A 27,624-nucleotide genomic window follows, 5' to 3' on the forward strand; every position below is an offset into this window, starting at 1 on the left:
CTTCCCTTCCCTTTGTTGGGGTTTTGTAGTTGTTGCTTTGTTTTTTTGACTAGGTAAAAGAGGCCACTCTTTGCCTCATTTTCACCTAGCCTTAATCACTGAATGGGCACTGCCTCAGTCAAAATGAGACCTGGGAAAGACCTTAGCTTAATAAGGCCAAGGTCTCCCACTGCATCCAGGGCCATCTCCAGTCGTCCTGATCTATACTTGCCACTGGACCCAGATGGCTCCAGAGGAGGGGGGGGGGCTGGTGGCTTTGCATAGCCCTCCCTCACTGAAATCTAATTCACTTAAAAGTCATGACATCACCTTCCTGGTGTGGTGATCCTCTTCCAGAATGAAGGACAAACAATAAACAACTGAACCCTAGCATTAAGCATAGTGCCTGGCACGCACACAGTAAGTACTTAATAAATGCTTGTTGACTGCCTGACTACACGTTATTCTATTATATTCATAGACCACAGGTTTTCAAATGTGTAACCTTTTAAAATATTTTAAGTTTTCTTCTTTCATTCTATAATCTACTTTTTCTGTTTTTCTTTTCTAATACTTCTTAACATATTTGAATATCTACTTGTCAATGAAGTTAAAATAAAATTTATATTTGAAAGACTAGCCTACCAACCTTTTTTAGTCTAATGACATCTAGTGGTACAAATTTATAAACACAACAGCAATACAAATTTAAATAAATAGGTTAAAAGGAAGCCATCTTGAGAAAAAAATGACAAGAAGCATAATAGAAAGGAAAGGAATGACTGCCTACAACAGCTCTAACGATCTAATGCCAATTCCACTTGACTGCTAGACATTCACTCTTAAGATGATCTTTTTATCTGCAAGGCAATAAAATAGACCAAGATAATATAATGTTGTTGACAAAGATATTTGAATATTTTCATTTTCTTGCCAAAGGAAAGATGAGGACAAAAACAACTCAATGCGATGTATCTGATTATCTCAAGACTTCAAGAAACAAAGTCATTCAAAAAGTGGCACTTAGTAGATGCTTGGTACAGGGAACTGTGCTAGGTTAGGTTGAGAGACAAATACAAAGAATGAAATAATACCTACTCTCAAGGTGCTTAACTACTAATAGAAATGAATTTGAGTCACTGTCTCCACCTGATGAGGAAATAACATGCTAAGGATATATGTGTGGAGGGGTATGTATGTATGTATGTATGTGTATAAACATACAAAAATAAAATTATTTGGATCCCAGCAAAGATTTAATCACCCAGTGGCCAATCCACTAGTGGACAGCCTCTCAGGTCTTTCCTGAGGTTGGGTCAGGGAGTAGCTCTGTATAGACATTGTTTTGCTATGTATTCTTTAGTAAAGAACAAAAACAATAAATAGTAAGCATGCCTATCTGGTTGCTGGTGTGGCCAAGTCCATTATGCATTAAGTGATTAGGATACACTGAAATAATCAATCAATAAACATTTATTAAGGGCCTACTGTGTGCCAAACTCTGTGCTAAGCACTGGGAATATAAAGAGAAAAAAGTCAGTTTCTATCTTCAAGGAGCTTACTATCTAATGTGGGAGACAACATGCAAACAAACGTATACATAGCAAGCTACATACAGTTTCAATAAGAAATAATCATAAGAGAGAAAGCACTGGAATTAAGAGGTATTAGAGAAAGCTTCCTGTAGAAGGTAAGATTTTTGTTGGGATTTAAAGGAAGCTAGGGAAGTAAGCAGTCAGAGCAGAGGAGGGAGAGAGTTCCAGTTTTGGGGAATAGCCAGAGAAAATGCCCAAAGCTGGGAGATGGAGCATCTTGTCTGTGGTACAGCCATGCCGCCAGTGTCACTGGATTGAAGGGAGTAAGATGTAAGAAGACAGGGAAAGTAGAAGGAGGCTAGGTTACGAAGGGCTTTGTGCATTTTGTATACACTCCTGGAAGCCACTGGACTTTACTGAGTAGAGAAGATGATGATCAGATTTGCATTTTAGGACAATCACTTTGGTGGCTGAATAGAGAATGGATTGGAATGGAGAGAGGCTTGGGGCAAGCAGACCCACCAGCAATAATTGTTGCAAATAATCAAGATGTAAAGTGAGGAGAACCTGTAGAGTACTGGCAATGTTACAGCAGAGAAGGGGGCATATTAGAGAGATGTTGCAAAGGTGGAATCTATAGGCTTTGACAACAGCTTGGTTATGGGGGGGGTGAGAAAAAAGAATCCAGGACGACTTCTAGGCTTCAAGGCTGAGAAACTAGGAGGATAATGTTCCCCTTACAGTAATGGGGGAAGGGAATGTTTAGGTGGAAAGATAATGAGTTCTGTCTTGGACATATTGATCTTACGATGTCTACTGACATCCAGTTTGAGATGTCTGAAAGGCAGCTGGAGATGTGGGACTGGCGGTCAGGAGAGTAGGTAGCTTTGAGAATCATCAGCATAGTAATTAAGTCCTTGGGAGCTGATCAGACTACCAAATGAAGCAGTACAGAAGGAAAAGAGAAGAAAGCCCAGAACAGAACTCTGAGGACACATACAGTTAGAGGGCATGGCCTGGAGAAGGACCTAACAAATAAGATAGCGAAGAACAGGTCACATAAGGAGGAGGAAAACCAAAGGAGAGCAGCATCCTGAAACTCTAGAGAGAGGAGAATATGAAAGAGGAGACAGTGATCAGCAGTGTCAAAGGCTGAAGAAGAAAGGTGAACAAGGATTGAGAAAAAGTTATGGGATCTGGCAGCTAAGAGATGATTACTACCTCTTGAGAAAGCAATTCCAGTGTAGAATAAGGTTGGAAGCCCGATTATAAGGAGTTTAGAAGAGTGAGAGGAGAGAAAGCATATGCACTTACTGTAGATGGTCTTTTGAAGGAGTTTAGCTACAAAGGGCAGAGGAGACATAGGATTATAAGTTAGCAGAGATGGCAGGATCAAGAGAAGGTTTTTCAGGATAAGGGAGACATGGGCAAGTTTGTAGGGAGTAGGAAATGAGCTAGTAGAAAGGAAGAAATTGAAAATAAGTGAAAGGGTAGGCATTAACAGTAGAGGTAATCTTTGGAGCAGGCAATAGGAAATGGTATCACTTCAGGTAGAGGGGTTAGCCTTGGTAAGGAGGAAGGCTACTTCATTGTGTCAAGCAGTGTGAAGCAAAAGAAAAGTGGTAGAAAGAACCTGAAAAAGGTGGTACCTGTGAAGACTTCCGCTTCCAGGAGCCAAGATGGGAGTAAAAGGTAGTCGCTCCTCACTCTCCCCTATCAACCTCTGAAAACCCAGAAAATATCACCCAGAAAAAACCCTGGAACACTGAACTAGAAGAAAGAAGAGAGCAGCAGTGCAGCAGCCCAGCAAACAGGTCTCCCAGTGCCTCAGCAAAAATAAGGGAGGCAGAACTACAAGGGCCCCAGGCAGATAAGTACCCTGCAGGCATTCATCTGAAAGGAGCTGAAGAAACAACCTAAGGCTTCCTAAACCCAGCCTTGCTGATTCCAACCCAACACCAGGTGAGCTGTCAGAGCCCTACAGCCTCCAATTCAGAAGAAATCCTGAAGCCCAGGTGGTAGACAGGCAAACACCAACACCTGGACCTCGAGTGCCTCAGTGAGGCAGGGACCAACGTGGAAACCAGCTCAGAAAACCACCAGGTGCCTCGGCACTCTACCAAAGGAATCTCCCAGTGCATTAGCAAAAAGGGAGACAACACTGCAGGGGCCCCAGGCAGATAAACACCTGCAGCACCCATCTAAAAGGAGCTGAAGAAAGCTAAAGGAAAGGAAAAGCAGGCAACCTAGAATTGCCTGAAAGTTCCAGCCTTGCTGATTCCAGCCCAACACAAGGTAAGCTGCCAGAACCTACAGCCTCCAATTGCCACATAAGAGGCCCAGCACACAAAGCCAGTGACCAAGACCTAGGCTCCCAACACAAGAAGCTTGGGTCAGTGCCCTCTGTTCCCCAGCAGGAGAGCTCAATCTCTTTAAAGGCCAGGGAATAAAGAAACACCATGAGTAAAAAGAAACGTACCATAGATTCATATTATGAGAAGAGTGAAGATCAAGACTGAAATTCTGAAGAGGACAACATTGTCAACAAACCCACATCTGCAACACAAAAGGAAATATGAACTGGTCTGAAGCCCAAAAAGCTCAAGAAGGATTTTAAAAGTCAAATGAGAGAGGTAGAAGAGTCCTTCAAAAATACAATTGGCCAATTGGAAAAAAAATACACTGAAGAAAACAAGTCCCTAAAAAACACAATTGGCCAATTGAAGAAGGAAGTACAAAAACTAACAGAAGAAAACAATCTGTTAAAAACTAGAATTGGACAAATGGAAACTAATGTCTCTATGAGAGAGCAAGAATCAGTCAAACAGAAACAAAAAAATGAAAAAAATAGACGAAAACATAAAATACCTCATCAGTAAAACAACCGACCTGGAAAATCGATTCAGGAGAGACAATTTAAAAATTATTGGACTACCTAAAAATCATGATGAAAAAAAGAGCCTGGACAGTATCTTTCAGGAAATCATAAAGGAAAACTGCCCAGAAGTCCTAGAACCAGAAGGAAAATAACCATAGAAAGAATACACGCTCACCACCTGAAAGAGATCCCAAATTGACAAGCCAATATAATAGCAAAATTCCAAAATTACCAGATGAAAGAGAAGGTGCTGCAAGCAGCCAGAAAAAACAATTTAAATATCATGGAAACCACAGTACAGGATTACCTTGCAGCTTCTACATTAAAAGACCGCAGGGTGGAACATGATATTCCATAAGGCAAAGGAGCTTGGAATGCAGCCAAGGATCTACCCAGCAAAAATGAGCATCATTTTTCAAGGGAGGAGATGGATATTCAATGAAATAGGAGACTTCCAAACTTTCCTGATAAAAAGACCAGAGCTCAACAAAAAATTTGATCTTCAAGTACAGGACTCAAGAAGACAAAAAGGTAAATGGGACAGAAAGATACAATATGTTGTTAATAAGGGGGCTGTTTACCCCTACAAGGGAAGATGACACTTGCAACCCTTGAGAACTGTATTGTTATTACACCATGTTAAAGGAGTATACATAAAGAGGGTGGATATTAGTTGACTTTGATGTAATGATAAAAAAAATCTAATCAAGTGGGTTAAATGGATCCAAATAAGTGGATCAATCTGATCTTAGAAAATGTACTGAGAAAGGAGGAGGCAGAGAAGGGTAAATTACAGGAAAAGACACAAAATCCTATTACAGCAGAGGGAAAGAAGGGGGGGAGCATTGTTTGAACCTTACTCTCATCAGATTTGGCTCAAGAAGGGCATAACATAATCAGTTAGGTATAGAAATCTAACTTGCCCTATAGGCAGTAGGAGGGAAAAGGGGAAAGAAAAGGGAGGGGAAAGAAGGGAGGGAAAAGCAGTAAGAGTAAAGGGGAAGAAAAGGGAAAGGGATAATAAAAGGGAGGAGGGACTGAAGGAGGCAGTGGTCAAAAGCAAAACACTAGTGAAGGGGGAAAGGAAAAAGGAGAAAGAAAAGCATAAAAGGGGGAAAAGGATGGAGAAAAAGACACAGATAGTAATCATAACTGTGAATGTGAATGGGATGAACTCTCCCAAAACGGAAAGGATTGCAGAATGGATTAAAAACCATAATCCTACAATATGTTGTTTACAGGAAACACATTTGAAAAAGAGTGACACATACAGGGTAAAGGTAAAAGGCTGGAGCAGAATATATTATGCTTCAGCTGAAGTAAAAAAAAGCAGGGGTAGCAATCCTGATCTCAGACAAAGCAAAAGCAAAAATAGATCTAATCAAAAGAGATAAGGAAGGAAACTACATCCTGCTAAAAGGCACCATAGACAATGAAGTAATATCATTACTAAACATATATGCACCAAATGGTATAGCATCCAAATTCTTAGAGGAGAAGTTCAGGGAGTTACAGGAAGAAATAGACAGCAAAACTATACTAGTGGGGGACCTGAACCTCCCCTCTCTGCACTAGATAATCTAACCACAAAATAAACAAGAAAGAAGTTAAGGAGGTGAATAGAACATTAGAAAAGTTAGGTATGATAGACCTCTGGAGAAAACTGAATGGGGATAGAAAGGAATATACTTTTTTCTCGCAGTACATGGCACATACACAAAAATTGACCATGTACTAGGGCATAAAAACCTCACAATCCAATGCAGAAAGGCAGAAATATTAAATGCATCCTTTTCAGATCATGATGCAATAAAAATTATATGTAATAAAGGGCCATGGAAAGATAGACTAAAAAATAATTGGAAACTAAATAATCTAATCCTAAAAAATGATTGGGTCAAACAACAAATCATAGAAACAATCAATAATTTCATTCAAGAGAATGACAATAATGAGACAACATACCAAAACTATGGGATGCAGCAAAGCAGTTCTTAGGGGAAGTTTTATATCTCTAAATGCTTACATAAATAAAATAGAAAAAGAGGAGATTAATGAATTGGGCATACAACTAAAAAAACTAGAAAAAGAACAAATTAAAAATCCTCAACTAAACACCAAATTAGAAATATTGAAAACCAAAGGAAAAATTAATAAAATTGAAATTAAGAAAACTATTGAACTAATAAATAAAACTAAGAGCTGGTTTTATGAAAAAACCAATAAAATAGATAAACCTTTGGTTAATTTAATTTAAAAAAAGAAAGAAGAAAACCAAATTACTAGTATCAAGAATGAAAAGGGTGAAGCTACCACCAAGGAAGAGGAAATTAAAACAATAATTAGGAATTATTTTGCCCAACTATATGCCAACAAATTTGACAATCTTAGTGAAATGGATACATATTTACAAAAATATAAATTGCCCAGATTAACCAAAGAGGAAGTAAAATACTTAAATAACCCCATCTCAGAAAAAGAAATTGAACAAGCCATTGATGAACTCCCTAGGAAAAAATCTCCAGGGCCAGATGGATTTACATGCGAATTCTATCAAACATTTAAAGAACAATTAATTCCAATACTAATAGACTATTTGGGAACAGGTGAAGAAGGAGTCTTACCAAATTCTTTTTATGATACAAATATGGTTTGATACCTAAACCAGGAAGAGTCAAAACAGAAAAGAAAATTATAGACCAATTTCTCTAATGAATATAGATGCAAAAATTTTAAACAAAATAGCAAATAGATTACAGCAACTTATCACAAGAATAATACTATGACCAGGTAGGATTTATACCAGGAATGCAGGGTTGGTTCAATATTAGGAAAACTATCAGCATATTGAGCATATCAACACCAAAACCAACAGAAACCACATGATCATCTCAATAGATGCAGAAAAAGCTTTTGATAAAATACAACACCCATTCCTATTAAAAACACTAGAAAGCATAGGTATAAATGGAGTCTTCCTTAAAATAATAAATAGCATCTATCTAAAACCTTCAGCAAGCATTATATGTAATGGGGACAGCTAGAAGCATTTCCAATAAGATCGGGGTGAAACAAGGATGTCCATTATCACCACTGTTATTCAATATTGTACTGGAAACGTTAGCTTTAGCAATAAGAGAAGAAAAAGAAATTGAAGGTATTAGAATAGGCAAAGAAGAAACAAAGCTATCACTCTTTGCAGATGACATGATGATATACTTAGAGAATCCTAGAGAATCAAGTAAAAAACTACTTGAAATAATAAACAACTTTAGCAAAGTTGCAGGCTATAAAATAAACCCACATAAATCATCAGCATTTCTATATATTACCAACAAAGCCCAACAGCAAGAGATAGAAAGAGAAATCCATTTAAACTTACTGTAGACATTATAAAATATTTAGGAGTCTACCTCCCGAAACAAACCCAGGAACTCTATGAACACAATTACAAAACACTTTTCACACAAATAAAATCAGATCTAAATAATTGGAAAAACATCAGTTGCTCATGGGTAGGCCGAGCTAATATATAAAAATGACAATCCTACCTAAGCTAATTTACTTATTCAGTGCCATACCAATCAAACTACCAAAAATTATTTTATAGAGTTAGAAAAAATAACAAGATTCATTTGGAAAACAAAAGGTCCAGAATATCAAAGGAACTAATGAAAAGAAATGCAGGGTAAGGTGGCCTAGCAATTCCAGATCTTAAATTGTATTATAAAGCAGCAATCATCAAAACTGCTTGGTACTGGCTAAGAAATAGGTGGATCAGTGGAATAGGTTAAATATGCAAGACACAGTAGTCAATGACTATAGTAATCTATTATTTGATAAACCCAAAGACCCCAGCTTCTGGGATAAGAACCCACTCTTTGAAAAAAAACTGCTGGGAAAACTGGAAAAGAGTATGGCAGAAACTAGGCATAGACCCAAATCTCACACCATATACCAAAATAAAGTCAAAATGGGTTCAGATTAGATATAAAGGCTGATACTATAAGTAAACTGGGAGAACAAGGAATAGTTTACCTATCAGATCTATGGAGAACAGAAGAATTCATGACCAAACAGGAGATAGAGAACATTATGAAAAGCAAAATGGATAATTTTGATTACATTAAATTGAAAAGTTTTTGCACAAACAAAGCCAATGCAACTAAGATTAGAAGGAAGGTAGAAAATTGGGAAAGAATTTTTACAACCAGTCTCTCTGATAAAGGCCTCATTTCTAAAATATATAGAGAATTAAGACAAATTTATAAGAATACAAGCCATTCCCCAATTGATAAATGGTCAAAGGATATGAACAGACAGTTCTCAGATGAAGAAATTAAAGCCATCTATAGTCATATGAAAAAATGCTCTAAATCATTATTGATTAGAGAAATGCAAATCAAAACAACTCTGAGGTACCACATCACACCTATCAGATTGGCCAACATGACAAAACAGGAAAATGATAAATGTTGGAGAAGATGTGGGAAAATTGGAACACTAATACATTGTTGGTGGAGTTGTGAAATGATCCAACCATTTTGGAGAACAATTTGGAACTATGCCCAAAGGGCTATAAAAATGTGCATACCCTTTGATCCAGCAATAGCACTTTTAGGGCTATATCCCAAAGAGATCACAAATGGGAAAAGGACCCACATGTACAAAAATATTCATAGCAGCTCTTTTTGTGGTGGCAAAAAATGAGAAATTGAGAGGATGCCCATCAATTGGGGAAAGGCTGAGCAAGCTGTGGTATATGAATGTAATGGAATACTATTGTGCTATAAGAAATGATGAACAGGCTGACTTCACAAAAACCTGGAAAGACTTGTATGGTCTGATGCTTAGTGAAGTGAGCAGAACCAGAAGAACATTGTACACAGTGACAGCCACGTTGTGCAATGACTAATACTGATAAACTTGACCCTTCTCAGCAATACAAGGATCTAAGATATCTCCAGAGGCCTCGTGATGGAAAATGCTATCCACACCCAAAGAAAGAACTGTGGAAGTTGAATCGCTATCATTTTTTTTTCTCTTCTGTTGAGTTTTGTTTCCTCTTTCTAATGGTTCCTCCTATTGGTTTTAATTTTTACTTACAACTTCACTAATGTGAAAATATGTTTAATAGGAATATAAATGTATAGCCTATACGAGATTTTGCGCTGTCTTGGGGAGGGTGGGGGGGAGGAACGGGAGAAAAATTTTAAACTTTTTTTTTTTAATTTAAAGCATATGGAAGTGATTGTTGATAAATCAAAATAAATTAATAAAATTTTTTTAAAAAGAGCAAGGAGATGAGGAAGAGGGAAGAATGGCCTCAATGTTTTCTGTAAAATATGAAGCAAGATGAGAAAGTGAAGGGAAGGGGAAAAAGTCTGGAAGAGCCACTGGGGAGAGTGGGACAGTAAGCTGGGAAGAGAGGTATGATAGGACTGTCTAGCAGCAATGAGGACCCAAGTAAGGTCATGTAATATATATATTTTAGTGGGCCCAGTCAGAACAGTTGTGTGATTTTCTCCACTTTTGTTCAGCAGTACATGTGTGATGAAAAGGCAGCAAATGGCGGGAATAATCCAAGGCTGAGGCCTGGCTGGGTGTAATCGGCAATATGATAAGGAGACTGGGGATTCAAGAGACAAGGACAGTATACAGTTAAACTGGTTTAGCAGAGAGTCAAGGTGGAGAGAAGAGAAGAGAGTAGCTAGTACAAGGGAAATGGCCTGGAAGGTCAAGGGATTAGAGGGCATGGTGTAGATAATGACTATAGTTATATAAGAAAGCACAGAGGGACCTGTGAAAAGTCAATAGATTATGGTCAAATAAAGGGATTTCAGAAATCTTGAACATGGGGGTGGTTCATTTGTGGGTGGTGGCAGGATCGAGGGTGTGACCATCTTTGTGTGTGGCTGAGATAGGATGGAAGAGTAGCTTATGGAAAGTGAGTAGGTGATGAACTAAATGGTTAGGGTATTTGAGGGAGAATCAATATGTATGTTGAAGTCCCCTAATATGAATGCAGGAGTTGGGGAGGCGAGAAAAACTGTAAGCCAATCAAACTCACTGAGGAAGGAAAGGAAGTAACCTGGGAAGTCTTCAGAAAATAGCTACCAGGATTTTGATTGGGTGGTAGATATTAATAACATGAACCACAAAGGAAGAGGGGTTACTGAGTGATTAAGGATGGGGGAGAACCTTCAAGTGGCAATGGGGAACAAGTATTCTAATTCCCCCACTTTGACCAGTGAGCTGAGGAGAATAAGTGAAGCTGTAGCCAGTACTGGAAGGGGTGTACAAGGGAGCTGTATCAACACAGGAAAGACAAGTTTCAGTACGAGCTGGTGGAAGGAGGAGTGGGAGAAGAACAGATTTAAGATGAAGGGAAATTTGTTGCCTATGGAACAGGCATTCCAGAGGGCACAATGGAAGGACTGAGTGGAGTCAGGATGAAACTTTGAGGTGGGAGGGTTGAAGGGGATGAGAACGAGGAATTGGGTGGTAGGGAATGAGGAATTATATTTCGATGATGATCTACAGGAGTTCAGAGTCACTAAGATGTGGAGGGGATGACTAGGTACACACTTAGTCACTTTGCTAGGCAGGTCCTCAGATGGAAGGCACAGAATATCATCACTAGGTTTGTATTTCAAGTCTTTCCAACTTCATAGAATCTGCTACTTCTTGAACCACAAAGGTATAAGACCCAAAGGCCACCTCTACCCCACAATGAAACATCAATATTAATTTCAAGACTGGTTTTAAAAAAAAACACACAGTTTTTAAAAAATAGCATATAGTTACACACCATACTTTGAGACTCATTCATCAGAAATATCAAATTTTCATTAAGAGGCTAGCTAGAATTCTTAATCCCTTCTGAAGGCAATTTTAACATAGCAACAAGACAATCTTAATACATTGCTTTTCAAATACTGTCTATTCAAATTATAATGTGATAACCAAGTGCATTTAAAAAACAAGATTCAGAAACTATCTGGTCCAATCCCTCACTTTACAGAAGAGGAAGTCCCAAAACGTTTGCCCAAAGTGCCACAGTAATGGACTCCTTATGCATAAGGAAACATATTTTTGGAAATAAAGCAGGAATTTGTTTTGCCTGAAAAGGCATATTTGATTACAAAAGTTTTGTTTTTCTTTTTCTCTTTCTCAATGGTGGCTGGAGGGGCCAAGAGAGGAAGAACAAATAAATACTTGCTAATTTTGAAAAAACTAAAAAAGGGGGGGGGATTTTTTAAAACCTGATTTTTTTTTTTACATTTCTGTGTTCTAAAAGCCAGACTAAAATATCCTGAAATCATTTTCTTAACTGCTAGTCAGTACATTAACTTAACTGGAAAATTTACACAGTGGGAATTTATTTGTATGGGTTCATTTCTCTGTGTCTGTCTCTGTCTCTCTCTTCCTCTTTCCCTTCTCTTCCTTTCCTTCCAACTCTCCTTCTCCCTCTTTCCCTCTCAACTAGCCTTAAGAGTCAGGAAGCCCTGGTTTCACATCTAACCTCTGACACATACTGGATGTGACCACAGATGAGTAATCATTACTATAAATTACAGAACAGGTGCCAATCTACACTGAGGGGCGGGAGGAGGGAGTTTCCTCAGATGAAAGTTCTCTAGGCCAATGAAATCAAAGATTCAGTCTAAAAACACACAAAAAACAGACAAAAATGTTGGTCTGCGTCATGATTTCACTGTTGTGAAATTCTGGTCAGAAAATTCCCTATACCAGTGAAGATAAATAAGCACCTGATCTGCACATACAGGCTTAGAGAGTTGACCGAAGCCTGAAGGAACAGTGACTTACCTGTCCAGGGTCCTGCAGCCCCTCTAAATGGCAGGTCTTAAGCCTAGATCAGCCTGACTTTGAGGTTGGTTCTCTATCTACCATGTCACTTAGCCCCTTTCTACAGAACTTAAAAATACAGAGATATGTTCATATTGATTTGTAAGCTCATCAATAAGGGCATTTATTCTGACAATGCAGATCTCAAGGCACCCTGCCTGACCATTCTTTATGACTCTAGTCCCTGTCCTTTCATATATTCACCACAAAAGAGACACTTAACTTGCTGGGGGGCTGGATTCCTTAAGCGCTCCTGATATTTCAAAGATACTAATAACATATGCAGGCTCTCCTTAATTGTCCCTCCCTCTCACCATGTTATCTGTCCATCTTCCTTTTCCCTCTATTATCATTGTTCTGCAGTGTATTATGTGTTATTGCTAAAGTTTTTCTCCTTTCCTGCTTTATAAATTATGTCACCATTTTCTCATTTCAAATTTAATAAGCCTCAGTTTCCTCATCTATAAAATTAGAATATTAATGCGGGTACTAGCTACATTACAGTATTACTAAAAGAGCTTTTAAAACCTCAAAATGCTATATAAAGGTGAGATATCATCTTTTCCAATTACAATCTCTCATAATCCTTCATATTGACAAGATTTAGTACTATAAGGCTATTTATCAGGCTAACTCAGAGTCCTAGAGTCCCCACCATCTCTAATCTTCCCTTTTCCCCTTCAACGTAATTGTTCTCCTAGATTTTCTCCACTTTCAACTCCATATACACTGCCAAAATCTAAGTAAGTATAAGGTTTCTTCTTATTCTTAAAAGGTCCAATTACCAAATTTCACCAAGGATCCTCCCTTCCCATCCCTAATAGTTTCTAGAAATTATATCTATTCCTTGAAGTTTTCCCTCAGTAGAAGTAGGACATGAGAATAGGACATAAGACTGGAAGAGATTATAGAATTCCTTTTAGTCCAACTCTTACTTTACATATAAGGAAACTAAGGCACAGAGCAGTGAAGTCACTTGGCTAAGACTGCAAAAGCTGGGACTGAAAGACCAAATCTGGTGCTCTTTCCACTTACCTTCAAATTCTTGTTTCATTGAACCACCTGATGTGAAAGGCTCCCATGTATTTTCCTCTAAGTTGAACAGTATTTTATTTTTTCTCCAGTTACATGTCAAGCAAATTTTTAGCATTTATTTTTACAAGTTTTTGAGTTCCAAATTTCTCTCTCTCTCTCTCTCTCTCTCTTCCCTCCCCTCTTCTGAAAATGGTAGGCAGTTTGATGGTGCTATCGTGTAAAAAAAGATTTCCCTATCAGTCACAATCGTGAAAGAAGAAATAGATCAAAAAGGAAAAAAAGCCATGAGAAAGAATAAAGTGAAAAAAATACGCTTTGATCTTCATTCAGAGTCTATCAGTTCTTTATCTGTATATGGATAGCATTTTCCTTCATGTGTCCTTTTGTGTGCTCATCATACAATGCTGTTGATACTGTGTACAATGCTTTCCTGGTTCTGCTCATTTCACTTTGCCTCAGTTCGTACAAGTCTTTCCAGGATTTTCTGAAATCTACCTGTTTATCATTTCTTATTGCACGATAGTATTCCATAACATTCATATACCACAGTTTGTTCAGCCATAACCCAATTAATGGGCATCCCCTCAATTTCTAATATTTTGCCACCATGAAAAGGGCTGCTATAATCATTTTTGCACATGTGGGTCCTTTTCCCTTTTTTATGATCTCTCTGGGATACAGACCTAGTAGTGGTATTGCTGTGTTACAGGGTAAGCACATCACATGTATTTTTCTATTTTAATTTATCTATTTTTACACTTGGCCCTTATTTTTCTATTCTCTTATTTCACTATGCATTCTGCAGGGTCTTTTGGGGTACTTATTCACATCAGTTATTTAAAAACAACTCTATTTTACATAAGTGAGTTTTACATTTTACATTTATAGTTAATTAAGCAACAAGCATTTATATTAAGCACCTACTATATACCAGGTACTGTGCTAGATCCAGGGGATACAAAAACAAAAAGGTCTTATATCCTATTAGGAGAAATGATACATAAATGGATAGAAATATACCAGATAATTTCAAGGTAGAGGCACTGGCAACTAAGGGAAACTCGGGAAAGCCTCTTGTTAATAGGTTGTGACCAAGCTGAGTTTTCAAGAATTTAACGATTCTAAAAGGCAGAGGTGAAAGAGATGTATTCCAACTTTGGGGAGCAGGCCTGTGCAGAAGGAGCAGCAAGGAGGCTGGCTTAGCTAGATTGCATATGAAGTGTGTAATATGGTATTCATACAACATATTTCAAAATACTTTCACATATGCTTCCTGGTTTTGATCCTCATGACCACCCTGTAAGCCAGAGAGGGCAGATGTTAACTAACTCCATTTTACAGATAAAGAAACCGAGTGATAAATTGGTGAGTGGATTTGCCCAGAATGACACAGACTGACGGTGGCAAAGCCAAAACTAAAACCCAGATCTCCTGATGCCAAATCCAGAGTTGTTTCCACTACACCACACTGAGTGTAAATTTTGTGGGTTCATTTTTTTTTTAAATTCTAGGCTGGTTGCCCTTTACCACTAAGCAAGTTTCTGGGTGGCCTTTCCTACCATTAGTCAATGTATTTTCAGGAAATGTAAACCACCCTAAATAACGACTACAGGGAAAAAAAATCACAAAAGCAGACCTGCTAGAAAAAAAGCATAATAAATAGCAAAGTCATTTTTTAAAGTTCTTGGGTTATTTAATATTTGGGATCAATTAGATCACTGTTCTCCACTATAAGTGTGGAAAACTGAGAGTTGACAACATAATTTGCCATAGGAATTCTTAGCTTCCTTCAGGGCTCAGTTACGGCAGTACCTCCTCAATGTTCTGTGCCTCTGTGCAAGTTGGATCCTCACCTCCTCCCATCCCCCTAAACAGGATACAAGCTCTCTGACCACAAAAATTGTTTTGCATTTTGTCTTTTTACCACTAATGCTTTGCCCACAGAAGTACTTAATAAATGTCAAATTGGAAAAAAAAATACTAAGATCACAATCCTCCATATTGTAAGAGATTTATTGTTGTAAGGACCTTTATTTCAGAATAACACTGAAATCTTGTATATTGCTATCAGAATATTAATATGAGACACAGAAGCACATTACAATTCAAAATCAGTTCAACCCTGGTCAATACCAGGCAATTATGAAGAGCCTGCTAAGTGCAAGACACTGAGAATAAAAAGATAGAAATTCAACTGTTTGCACCTCAAAGGAGCTCATATTCTATTGCAAGACAGGAATAGAGGGGGTAAGATACAACATATACAGAGGTGAATAAATATAAAATAAATAAAAGTAATTCTGGCAAGCAGCACTAACAACTGAAAGAATCAGGAAAGGTCTCTTTTTAGAAGTAGCATTTCAGGGGCAGCTAGGTGGCACAGTGGATAGAGTACCAGCTCTGAAGTCAGGAAGACCTGAGTTCAAATCCAGCCTCAGATACTTAACACTTACTAGCTGTGTGACCCTGGGCAAGTCACTTCACCCCAACTGCCTCACACATACACACACAAAAAAGAAGTAGCATTTGAGCTGAGCCTTGAAATAAGCTATGACAATAATAATAAACTATGAGCGCCAAGCTACAGGTGAAAAGGAAGAATGATGCAGCAACGGAGGACAAGTCTGTGCACAGGCACTCAGGTGGGCGATGGAATTTCATTTATGGGGAATTGCAATTAGACTGTACGACGGAGAGCGTGCAAACAATGACATCACTGAGGAAAGGCAGATTGGAGAGAGATTACAACAGGTTTTAAATGTCAGAGTCAAGGCAAGTCAGCAAGTCTCTCCTATGTTCCAGAAACTGTGCGAAGGGCTAGGGATACGAAAAAAGGGGGGGAAATGGTCCCTGCTTTGAAAAAGCTCACAGTCTAACTGAGGGAGGAATACCACAAACAATTATGTTCAAAGACATTCTACACATGGGAAAAATGGAGATAATCTCTGAGGGAAGGCACTAAGATTAGGAAAGACTGAAAAAGGCTTCTTACAGAAGAGGAAAGTTCAGCTGGGACCTGAAGAAGCCACAGAAGTCAGGAGGCAGAGATGAGGAAGGAGAACATTCTAGGCCTCAGGGTCAGAGAGTGGACATGCCGGGAAGCTGGGAGACAGTCATATTCAAGGAGTAGGAAGGAGGCAAGTGTCACTGGATCAAAAAAGACAAGGAGGGGAGTAAGGTATAAGAAGAAAGGAAAGGTAAGAAGGGGCCAGGTTATGAAGGGCTTTAAAAAACAAAGGATTGTATGTATATTTGACTCCAGAAGCAATAGAGCCACTGGAGTACTGAATTGGGGGAAGGGGGTATGTGACATGGTCAGAGGAACTTTTATTTTATTCTAGAGGAAATAAGGAACCATTGAAGCTTCTCAAATAACTAAATCACTTTTAAGATTAACTTTAAAAAAGAGGAGAAGAAAGGGAAACTATTCAAATAAAAAAAAAAAGAAACCCTTTTCTAAAACACAACTCTCTGTGACCCTACTTTGGAGTCTTCTTGGCAAAGATACTGGAGTGGTTTGCCATTTCCTTCTCCAGCTCATTTTGGAGATGACAAACCTAGGCAAACAGTGTTAAGTGACTTGCTCAGGGTCACACAGCTAGTAAGTGTCTGAGGCCATATTTGAACTCAGGATCCTCTTGATTCCAGGGCCAGCACTACACCACTAGCTGCCCTAAACAATAGGTCATAGACCTCTACAGGTCTGTTACCCTGTTTGCTATTGTTAGTTATATAAGAGGCCATAGGATCGAACTCAAAGGTGGGCAATGTTTTCATAGAAAAGGGACATCATTTGTAAGATTTTGAAAATATGACCTTTTGAAGCACTGAATTATACTTTTATGCATCTCTTTGTCAACTAAGGCCAGAAGTTTTACACTAATCTAATCTGTATCAACTGATTAAATTCATCTCCTATGCAAGGCCTTTGGCAGGACTTGGGAAAACAAAGCCAATATGACACACTCTCTTCTATCAGGAAGTTTACATTTTATGAGGGCTATAAAAATATGCATACCCTTTGACCCGGAAATAGCACTTCTAGGGTTGTATCCCAAAGAGATCATAAAAATGGGAAAAGGACCCATGTGTATAGAGATATTTATAACAGCCTTTCTGTGGTGGCAAAGTATTGGAAACTGAGGGGATGCCCATCAATTGGGGAATGGCTGAACAAGTTGTGGTATATGAATGTAATGGAATACTATTGTGCTATAAGAAAGGATAAGAAGGCTGACTTCAGAAAAATCTGGAAAGACTTATATGAACTGATGCTGAGTGAAGTGAGGAGAACAGGAGAAAACTGTACACAGTAACAGCCACATTGAACGATGACTAACTTTGATACGCTTAACTTTTCTCAGCAATGCATGGATTTAAGACATCTCCAAAGGCCTCATGATGGAAAATGCTATCCACATCCAAAGAAAGAACTATGGAGTTAGAATGCAGATCAAAGCATACTATTTGCTCTTTTTTTCTCTTCTGTTTTGTTTTTTCTTTCTTGTGGTTCCTCTTACTGGTTCTAATTCTTCCTTACAACATGACTAATGTGAAAATATGTTTAATAGGAACGTATAGGTAGAGCCTATATCAGATTGTATGCTGTCTTGGGGAGGAAGATGCAGAGGGAGGGGGAGAAAAATTTAAAATTCAGAAGTGTATGGAAGTGATCGTTGAAAACTAAAAATAAATAAATGTTTTTAAAAATGTGTCATATTCTCCCACCAATGTACTAGGTATCTATTAGGTAAAACACATGGTTACAAAAACCTGACAGGAAGGCACATGAAGCTAGGAAACCCATGTGCTTGGGGTAACTCACAATTCTGAACTGCAGACTTTGATGTCTTTAGTCTGTTCAGGAATATCTGTACCACACAAAACTAGTCCTCTCCATCCTCCAACCAGTCAAGCCCTCTTCTTGAACCCAATAAAGCATTTACAAGCTCTTTCAACTTACAATCATTCTTTGGAATTGGAAAAGCATTATAGTATTGAATTGGCTAGCAGTTCCTTTTAAGCAAAATAACTGCAGACATCATGGGATTGTACTGTCTGTAGCCCAGCCGGCTGCTCATTCACCACAATGCCGTGTCCTCCAATCAAACTGTAAGCAACAGCCCAGGTCAACTCTTTGGGCAAGGCAAGCAAATCCAGCCAGAACTTCCCGCCCACCAATCAGATCTCAGTGCAAGGGGGGAGAACCTGCCGCCTCGAGGCCCCACATGGCTTGTACAGATTCAGTCCAAGGGCTGCACTTGAGGACCTAGAGGGCCACAGGTTCCCCACCCCAGTCTCAGTGGAAACTATCTTCTAATAAGCTTCACTCTTCATTCAGTCAATCAGGAACTAACAACTGAAACCTTGTTAGTTGATTACTCCTCTAACTGCTTTCTTCAAATAGCTAATACAAAGTTTGGGGGGCCCCAGTGAGTCTTTGCCTCCTGCCACATTATCCAATTCTTCCACCCTCAGCCTCTGCCAGCAGACTTCACCTATTTCAATGGTTGAAATCAGTCTTCAGGGACTCAGTGACTCACCTTTCACTTATGAGGTAACAACCACCTAAATCCCCCATAAAATCAACAATTCATATTTAATTACCCCTCAGTTTCTAACTAGTGAATGAATTTTAATTCTGTGAGTTTTGCCCTCTTAAAACAACGAAAGGCAAATGAGCCAAGGGGTCATAATACATCCTACAGCTCCAGCCCTTAGTCACTTCTCAAAACAGTGTTCATTCTCACTCTGTATTCTTGAAAATCACTTCTTCATACTCTCATTTTATTAGTTTAATAAAAAAAAGTTTTGTCTCTTTAGACCATCAATTTTTTACACACAAAAGAGGAATCACCCTACATCTTTTATGAGGTGATTTATGTTTTTGTATTTATGCTCTCCAGGATGTTTATTGGTTTCTCACTTATTCAGAGCTCAACTTTCTTTAGAGCTTTCAACTGTCTTTTCAACTTTCATTTATATTATTACAGATGTATATATTGTTCCCTTGGTTTGGCTTGTTACAATCTGCATTAGTTCATATAAATCCTTTTTTTTCTGAATTCCTCATACTCCTAGTTTCTCACTATACGATATATTCACATACCATAGAGGTGTTTTGGTCTTTCTGGAAAGGAAGCAAGGTGTGGGGGACAGAATGCAGATTTGGACACAGGACGACCTGAGTTCAGATCCCACCTTTAACACTTAGGAGCTATGTGATTTTGGACAAGGCACAGCCTCTCTCTGACTTGGTTATCTCATTGTTGAAATGAGGGGGTTGAAATAGATAGCCTCTGGGCTCCCTTCTAGTTCTGGAGCTATAATCCTGTGACCTCAGATTTTCCCTGAGAGCCATGGAATTTTAGGTATAATTTCCCTGAATTCTATTTACTGTTTTGCTCGGAAAAATGAATTTACTCACAAAAGGGGTAGAGAAGAATATGGGAAGTTAACTAGCCAGATGTTAATTACTTTAATATTACAAGGACCATAATTCAATGGCCATTTCCTTCTATGCCACAAAAGACAATGTGTGTGAACTCCTGTGACTAATGGGGTGGGGGGGGGGGAGGCATCACCCTGTAGCCAGCTGAATAATAAGCTTCTGTGGATTAAGCTAAGCTAGTCCTTGGACAACAGACATAACACTCAGGTTATAAAGCCCACACTTCCAGTTTACTGAGACCCATCAGAGCTCCAGACTTTCAGAAGCCAGGGTCACAACCATACCACAATCCTGTCTTTTAAAAAGTCACACCCAGCTTTCAAGCCACAGGATGCTGACATCTGGTCTAGTCTAATTTGTCAATAGAGGTTATCAAAATCTTTGCCAAGAGGCCAATGCGGTGTCAGAATCCTCATGCCGAAACCATCCCTCTCTGTTTACTCATCTCTTTTTACTATTACGAGACATCCTATTTTCCAGAGCTAAGGCCCAGCAAGCAACCTGTGCCCTGAGCTTAGCATAACAACAATCCTTGGCACTCACCCTCTGGATGAACTCAGCCCCAGCAAAATCCCGGAACTGTTTCACACCAACACCAGGTGGTCTCTGAGCTTGGAGCACCTGTAGTAGCCACGTTCTGGTCATGAAGTCCTGCTATAAATCAAACTTGTCTCATTGTTGCTGTCACCCCTCCACTGTCAGGGCTACTGCTCACTGCATAGCCATTGGGATAAGGATTGAGATCAGTCTACACTAAACCGGGCCGCCTGCTAGGGGAGCCCCCCAGGCACATACGTGTCTAGTTTCCCTCCTCCAATGGCACAAAGAAAGTTTTTTGTCTATAATCACTGTTAGTTTTATTTTATTTTTTAGTTAACTGTGGTTTTGATAACTTGTGTGAGCTCTGTGTTTTTTTTTCCCCAGAGTTAAAATGGTTGCATGACCTCTGTGACTCTTTGGTCATTTGGTCAGGGTTGATAGTGGTAAGAAAGAAAAGTCCCTTAAAATATGCCATGAGTTCAGTAACCAAGGACGTTTGTTTTTCTTTAGCTCTGAAAGGCCAAAAAAAAAAAAAGACTCCCTACAAAGGAAACCTCATATAGTAAAGTTTCAATCATTCTAGCTAGTGGAAGAGAAAATACAATTAGATTTAGAGTCCCAAGAGACCTTAGAGGTCTTCCAGTCCCATTCCTCAATTTACAGAGGAGGAAACAGAGGCATCGAGAAGTTAAGTGATATGCCCAGACTCACAAAGGCAGTCAGTGGTAGAGCTGAGATTCTAACTTACGTCATCAGAAAGGAGTGAGCTAATCTGTAGGATTTATGGTTTACGTGGAGCCACCCACATATCCTTAAACAAAAAGAACTATAAATGTAGTCTATAGGCAAAAGTTCATTCTACAATTCAACATTTATTACATGGTACTGCTTACAAAGCACTCTGTGTGCATGAAGGGAAATATACAAAATTTAGATAAGCTCCCCGCCTTCAGAAAGTTTACAACTGAGTAGCAGGATATCACAAATAGAAAGAGAACCACAATAAAAAGAAAAAATAATACATCAGTACATCAGACAGGTGCAAAACAAAGTGCTATGTGTGTCATGCTTGGTAACATCTGTTGTTTAGTCATTCAGTCCTGTCCATTCTTTGGCACCCCATGGCCCATATCAGGCCAGGCCTTTCCATCCTCCACTATCTCTTGAAGTCTGTCCAAGTTCATGTTCGTTGCTTTCATGATATCTGTCTCATTCTCTGCTATCCCTTTTTCCTTTCACCTTCAATCTTTCCCAACATCAGGGTCTTTTCAACAAGCCCCATCTTCTCACTATGTGGCCAAAGTATTTAAGATTCAGCTTCAGTATTTGACCTTCCAGTGAAAAGTCTGAATTAATTTTTTAAAAGTATTGACCGATTTGATCTCCTTGCTGTTCAAAGGACTCTCAAAACTCTTTTTCAGCACAATTTAAAACAGTCAATTCTGTGGCACTCAGCTTTCCTTATAAAGAACCTGCTCTTTTTTGCAAAAGGGACTGAATGAATCGATGCTCTAACCAATGGAGTAAATCAGCTCATAGTTCAGATTAACCAAGAGAGGGAAAACCCACTAAGGGGAGGAAGCAATGAAGAAACAATACTGAAAGAGGAGGAAAGCCAGCTGGATGAACCATAAAACCACAGATCTAGAGCTAAAACTCAGAGGCCATCTAATCCAAACGTCTCATTTTACAGATAAGAAAACTGACGACCGCAGAAATTAAGAAAGATCACAAAGGTAATAATGACCGGGGGTTAGACTATTACTTTCTGTATATTCTCCACCTTTTTCAGTGTGGATAATTAAATACAACAGCATTTAGAATAAAACGCAACACTCATCCCCTCCTATTCTGCACATTTTGCTGCCCTTAATTCAGCCCAAGATTATAGGCACTCTTTCGGCCCTTATATTGTTGATTCATACCAGGCTTGTCATTTGCTAAATTTGCCCCTATTCTTTTTCAGATGAACAGCTCTCTAGTGCTGCCTCCCCCATCTTATCCTTGTGAAGCTGATTTTTGGAACCAAACTTTATATTTAGCCCTATCAAATATCATCTTAATTGACTGGGCCCAGTATTCTCGCCTGTTAAGAGTTTTTAGTATCCTGACTCTAGCAGCCAGGGAATCAGCTTTGGGCTGTCTGAAGATCTGACAAGCGTGCCATCTACACCTTTATCCCAGTCATCGATAAAAATGCTAAACGGTATGGGGCCAAGGACAGTTCCCTGTGGACATTCCAACTGGAGCCTTCCTTTCAAGTGAACAAGCAGCCAGTAACGACTTTTTGAGTCCAGGCATGCAATCAGTAGAACTGATCAGAAGGTAAACCCTCTGATTGTCCCATGTAAGGGTCTTTACCTTGGAGAAAAGGGGGATGGTGGGGAACATGACACCTGATTTCAAGTATGTGAAATGCTTTCACATGGAAGGAGAAAACAGGACCATAGATCTAGATTTGAAAGGAGCCTAAGAAGGCATCTAGTCTGACCTCCACATTTTACAAATAAAGAAAGTAAAGACCAATGAGGTTAAAAGGTAGTTAGGTAGTACAGTGAACAGAGCACAGCCTCTGGAATCTTAAAGATCTGAGTTCAAATCCTGCCTCAGGCACTTACTACCTGTGTGACTCTGGACAAGTCCCTGAACCTCTACTGGCCTCAGTTTCCTCATCTGTAAAATGAGGATAATAATAGCACCTACCTCCCAGGTTTGTTGTGAGGATCAAATGAGATAATATTGTAAAGCAACTTGCAAACCTTAAAACACCATATAAATGCTAGCCATTATTATTATTGTTAGTATTATAAGTAATTTGTCCAAAGTTAATAGTGTCAAAGACAAGATTCAAATCCAGGTCACAGGATTCCAGAGTTGGAATCAGGACTCCATATTATGCTAGTCTGTGTGGACCCAGAAGGCAGAACTGGAAGCACTGGAGTGAAAGTTAAAAGAACTAAATTTCAACTTGATTTAAGGTTAAACTTCTTAACATCTAGACCTGCCAAAAGTGGAACAGGATGCCTCAAGGGGAAAGTGAGTTCCCTTCCACTGGCCATATTCAAATTCCAGCGAGCTTGGAACCTATGTTGTAGAGGGAATTTTCAGGTACAAACTGAATGAGACAGCCTCGGAGAGCTCTATCAGTCTTGAAATTCCGTGGCTTCCCCAGGAAAAATCTGAGGTCACAGGATAGCTCTAGAACTAGAAGGGACCCCAGAGGCCATCTATTCCAACCCCCTCATTTCAACAATGTGGAAACTACATCAAAGAGAGGCTAAATGCCTTGCTCAAGGTCAACGGTCAAACCTTGGCCCTCCCCTCTTCAAGGCCAAGCTCTATCCCTACACTTGCTTCCTCTCCAGAAATACGAAAGGAAACAAAAGCCCTCACCTTTCAAAAGGGGCTGGAAGGTTGGAATCTCCTGTAATTTGATGACATCTGGATCGCTGCTGATACTCCTTGAGGCCTGGGTTCCTTGGGCTACTACAACAATGTCATCCATCTTGGCTTTCTGCTTCGTAGGAGAGTCACTGAAAAAACAAAGATAAATGCTAAGATGTTGCTGGCTGGCCACTTCTGCGTCGCCAAAGATAGAGTCACTGATACAGAGACTTGTAGAGATGGGAGGAATCCTAGACACAGTCGGGTTTACCAGAAAGAACATATGTCTTGACATTAGAAGGTTTGAGGCTAAGTCCTGCTTCTAACACTTACCTTCATGGGTGAAGGGCATCAAGTTGCTTAACTTTTCTGAGCCTTTTTGTAAAAAATCCACAAAATATACTGCCTCACCATGTTGTTATAAGGAGAGTATATTGAGCCCCAGAGGGACGCAGTGATCTCTCAGGTTGAAGCCACAAAGGCGATTAGTGGCAGGACTCAAATCCAGGTTTCCTGACTCCCAAGACAAGGCTCTTTCCTCTACATCCCACTAGTCACTACCACCCTCAGCTTAGTAATAATGAAAACATTTCTATTACTCATTGCTCAAAGCACCATATTCTGGTCTTTATTTTCACTTTCTCATAACATCCCTCCAACTTAAGCAGGGATTGTTATTCTCATTTTGCCAGTAAGGAAACCAAGATATAAAGGTTGTGGTTTGTCCAAAGTCATCTGAGCTCTAGATGTCCTGGGGACAGGAAAAGACTCTTGAGTCTTCAGGCCCTTTACTCAACAGGGCAATTTTGGAACATCACTCTATAACAGAAAGATAAAGGGTAAGTAATAATCGCACCACGTGCAAGCACCCCCTGCAACAGGCGGCACCAGAAGTGCTGCCTCAATGTTCATCAGAACATGGCAGCAGGGGATGAGCTAGTTCCACAAACACAGGCCTGACCATTTCACTTTCTCAATAAGTTACAGTGACTCTTTAATGCCTCTCTAGGATCAAATACAAACTTCTCTGGCATTATAGGCCCTTACTACGTGGCACCAACCTATGTTTCCAGCTATATTACAGGTAAAGTATAAAAATAATTTATCATATTTATATAATTTATATAACCATGCCTGTACATGTAGGCATGATACATGTTACATGCATATACATGTTTACACAATCACACACACCCCACAGCATTTATATATACATATATGTGTGATGTGTGTACATACACATGTGTATGTATAACACATGTGTGTCTGTGTATATGTGCATGATTACATGTGTGCATGTACACATGTATTACTCCTCCTCACATACTATACAATCCAGTCAAATTTACTGTTCCTGACATACAATCAATTTGATCATAAGCTCCTTGAGAGCAGGGACTGTTTCACTTTTCTCTATATCTCCAGCAGTGTCTGGCACATAGCAGTTGTTTAATAAAGTTTGTTGACTGATTCAAAGCTCAGCTCAAATGCCACCTCCAAGCAAGGCCCTTGCTCGTCTCCCACACTGTTGCTGCCTCCCAGCAAAAAATACAATGAGAGAGAGAAAGAGATAAACACACACACCCCTACATATATGTGTGTATACGTATGTGTGTATATAATCTCCTCCAAGAAAATATAAGGCTCCTTGAGGGAAGATGCTGTTTCATTTTGGTCTTTGAATGGGGGAGTCACTGAACTTCTCAGGGCTCCAGGCAACTTTCTAAGACTATGAGCTATGGAGAAGTTTCAGACTTGCATTGGTAGAAGGAGTTTCCTCAGCCAGGAGATCCTTGTATCAGTGAAGTCAGTGGTCTGTCCCTATCCCTGTCCTATCACTTGCATAGTGCCTGGCACATAGTAAACATTTAATAAATGCTTATTGATTGATACAAAGCTTTTTTTCCCCTCCAATCTCAAAGCCTCAAAACAAAAAAAGGAATTATAAACCAATATTCAAAGCTGATTACATAAGATCTCAGAAATACTGTACAAGGGAAAAAGCCACTTTAAATAACATAGGAAACCTTAAAAACACGTAAAAAAAAAAGCACTAAGCAACATAAATCCACAGATCACCACCCGCAAAAAGAAACCTATGCTTAAAATAACAAAGCTTGCAATGGTTAAGCTTCACAATGACAAGATATTTCACCAGCATCCAGTAAAAAGACTTTCCAGTATGAAAGGCAATGGGAACAATCCAGGGGACTCCTCAGTCAGGAGAAACTGGAAGAAGAAATAGAGAGAGTAAAAACACCTCAGCTGGAATCCAAAGTAAGAAATCCTACAAAACTGAACCTAACCGACAACAAAAGAGCCCTTCAACAACATGGAGGCGATCAAGGCACAAGGACTAAAAGGGAAGAGAAAGAAAGGGGAGGAGGAGGAAAAGAAAAATAAAGGAGAACTGAGAGACGTAGAGAAGGGAGACTGAGACAAGTCGGAGGAACACCAAGAGGGAGCAGAGCCCAGAGAAGGTAATCCACTCTGCTGGTGGTAGAAAAGAATGAGAAATGAGAGAAGGTCATGAGATTATAACTTTGGAGAGAACAGTTTCAGTTGAATGATGAGGTCAGAAGCCAGACTGCAAAGGGTTAAGAAGTGTTGAGAGAGGAGAAAGTAGAAGCTACAAATGGAAACAGCTTTCTCTAAGAGTTTGGCTTAAAACATGATAAGGGATGATATGGGGTGATGAGGGTGTGGTGAGGGTTTTTCCCTCACCATAAAGACTCAAGCATATTTATAGGCAGCCACCAAGGATCAGCAGAGCCACAAAGAGATAGAAGATTGGGGTTTGGGGGTAAGGATAACAGCTGGGGCGATCTGCTGGAGAGGATAAGAAAGGATGGGTCAAAAGTACATGTCGATGAGGGGTTAGTCTTGGCAAGGAAAAGAATCATCTCTTCTTCAGAGAATGGAGTTAAAGAAGAAGGAAAGGGGCTCTGAAATATAGAGGAGGAAATAAGTGCTCATGGTGAGTAGTCTATTTTTTCTTTCAGTAAAGTGTAAGGATGGGTTCTTGACTGAGAAGGTGGAGGAGGGGATCGTGTATGAGAGGGGAGAGAAAAGAAAATCTCAAACAGCCTCTTCGAGAAATGGAATAAAGAATCAATTTAGGAGGAGTAAAAAAGATTGTCTTGCTGAAATGAGAGTTCAGTTGAGATTAGATAACAAGAAAAAGAGAAAGAGGTAAAGAGAGAAATTAACAATGTAAGTAAATTCAAAGAAGCTAGGTTAGGATAGGCAAGTGGTAACAGAATGAGACTGAGGGTAGAACTAGTGGGAATAGATCAGCACCACAGCAGTGCATATAAAATGACCACAGGGACAAAGGAATGATTTAAAAAGAGAAGGGTGAGTAGGTCAGATTGGTTGTGAGGAATAAACTGGAAGACTAGACATTTTCTCCAATCCCCATTAACTCAAAAAACAAACAAATAATAACTGAGAGGAATCATGGGCCAGAGGTAGAACAATTATCAGTATTCCCTCCGAACAAAAAAGGAAGAAGTCCAAGAAAGTCAGGAAGACCAGGTTGAAATCCAGCCTCGCATTCTTACTAGCTGTGGCCAAGTCACTTATCCTGTGTACCTCAGTTTCCTCAACTGTAAAATGGGCACATCTATCTCTCAGGGTTGTTCCGAGGATCAAATAAGATATAATATTTGTAAAGGGCTTACACAGTGCCTGGCACATAGTAGGCAATTTGTAAATGCTTGCTATTTATTTTACTTCTAGCAGTAGATTATGCTAATCCTTAACTAACTTACTCAGCACCCCTCCTCTACCAGCCTTCATGATCCAACACGGTGTACTCAATGAATTTTACATGTGGATCCACCCCAGGAATTTCCCTCCCGCTTCAGTCTCTGCTGGCACATGCTAGCCTGCCCTTTCCCCAGCATCCTGATACAACAGGCAGTGAACCTCAACTCTTGCAGAAAAAAGAA

At 39.4% G+C, this 27,624-nt stretch overlaps 2 protein-coding genes across 4 annotated transcripts in view; one reads left to right on the forward strand and one right to left on the reverse strand.

Annotated features, from left to right (window-relative positions):
• The window catches only part of BORCS5 (BLOC-1 related complex subunit 5), a 94,072-nt gene that overhangs the window by 59,530 nt on the left and 6,918 nt on the right, over window positions 1-27,624 (reverse strand). Inside the window, exon 2 of one of the 2 annotated variants that reach the window (XM_021001519.2) lies at window positions 23,681-23,820. The exons of the other annotated variant lie outside the window; for it this stretch is intronic. Within the exon in view, the coding sequence (XP_020857178.1) occupies window positions 23,681-23,820 (140 nt within the window). The remainder of the gene's footprint in view (window positions 1-23,680; window positions 23,821-27,624) is intronic. 2 annotated transcript variants of the gene reach the window in all.
• MANSC1 (MANSC domain containing 1) overlaps window positions 26,443-27,624 on the forward strand; it is a 46,691-nt gene continuing 45,509 nt past the window's right edge. For both annotated transcript variants that reach the window (XM_021001516.2, XM_078155801.1), the window contains exon 1: window positions 26,443-26,648. The gene's annotated coding sequence lies outside the window, so the exon portion shown is untranslated. The remainder of the gene's footprint in view (window positions 26,649-27,624) is intronic.

This window comes from Phascolarctos cinereus, unplaced genomic scaffold, assembly GCF_003287225.1.
Source record: "Phascolarctos cinereus isolate Bilbo 61053 unplaced genomic scaffold, phaCin_HiC Scaffold_1;HRSCAF=81, whole genome shotgun sequence".
Lineage (NCBI taxonomy): Eukaryota > Metazoa > Chordata > Mammalia > Diprotodontia > Phascolarctidae > Phascolarctos > Phascolarctos cinereus.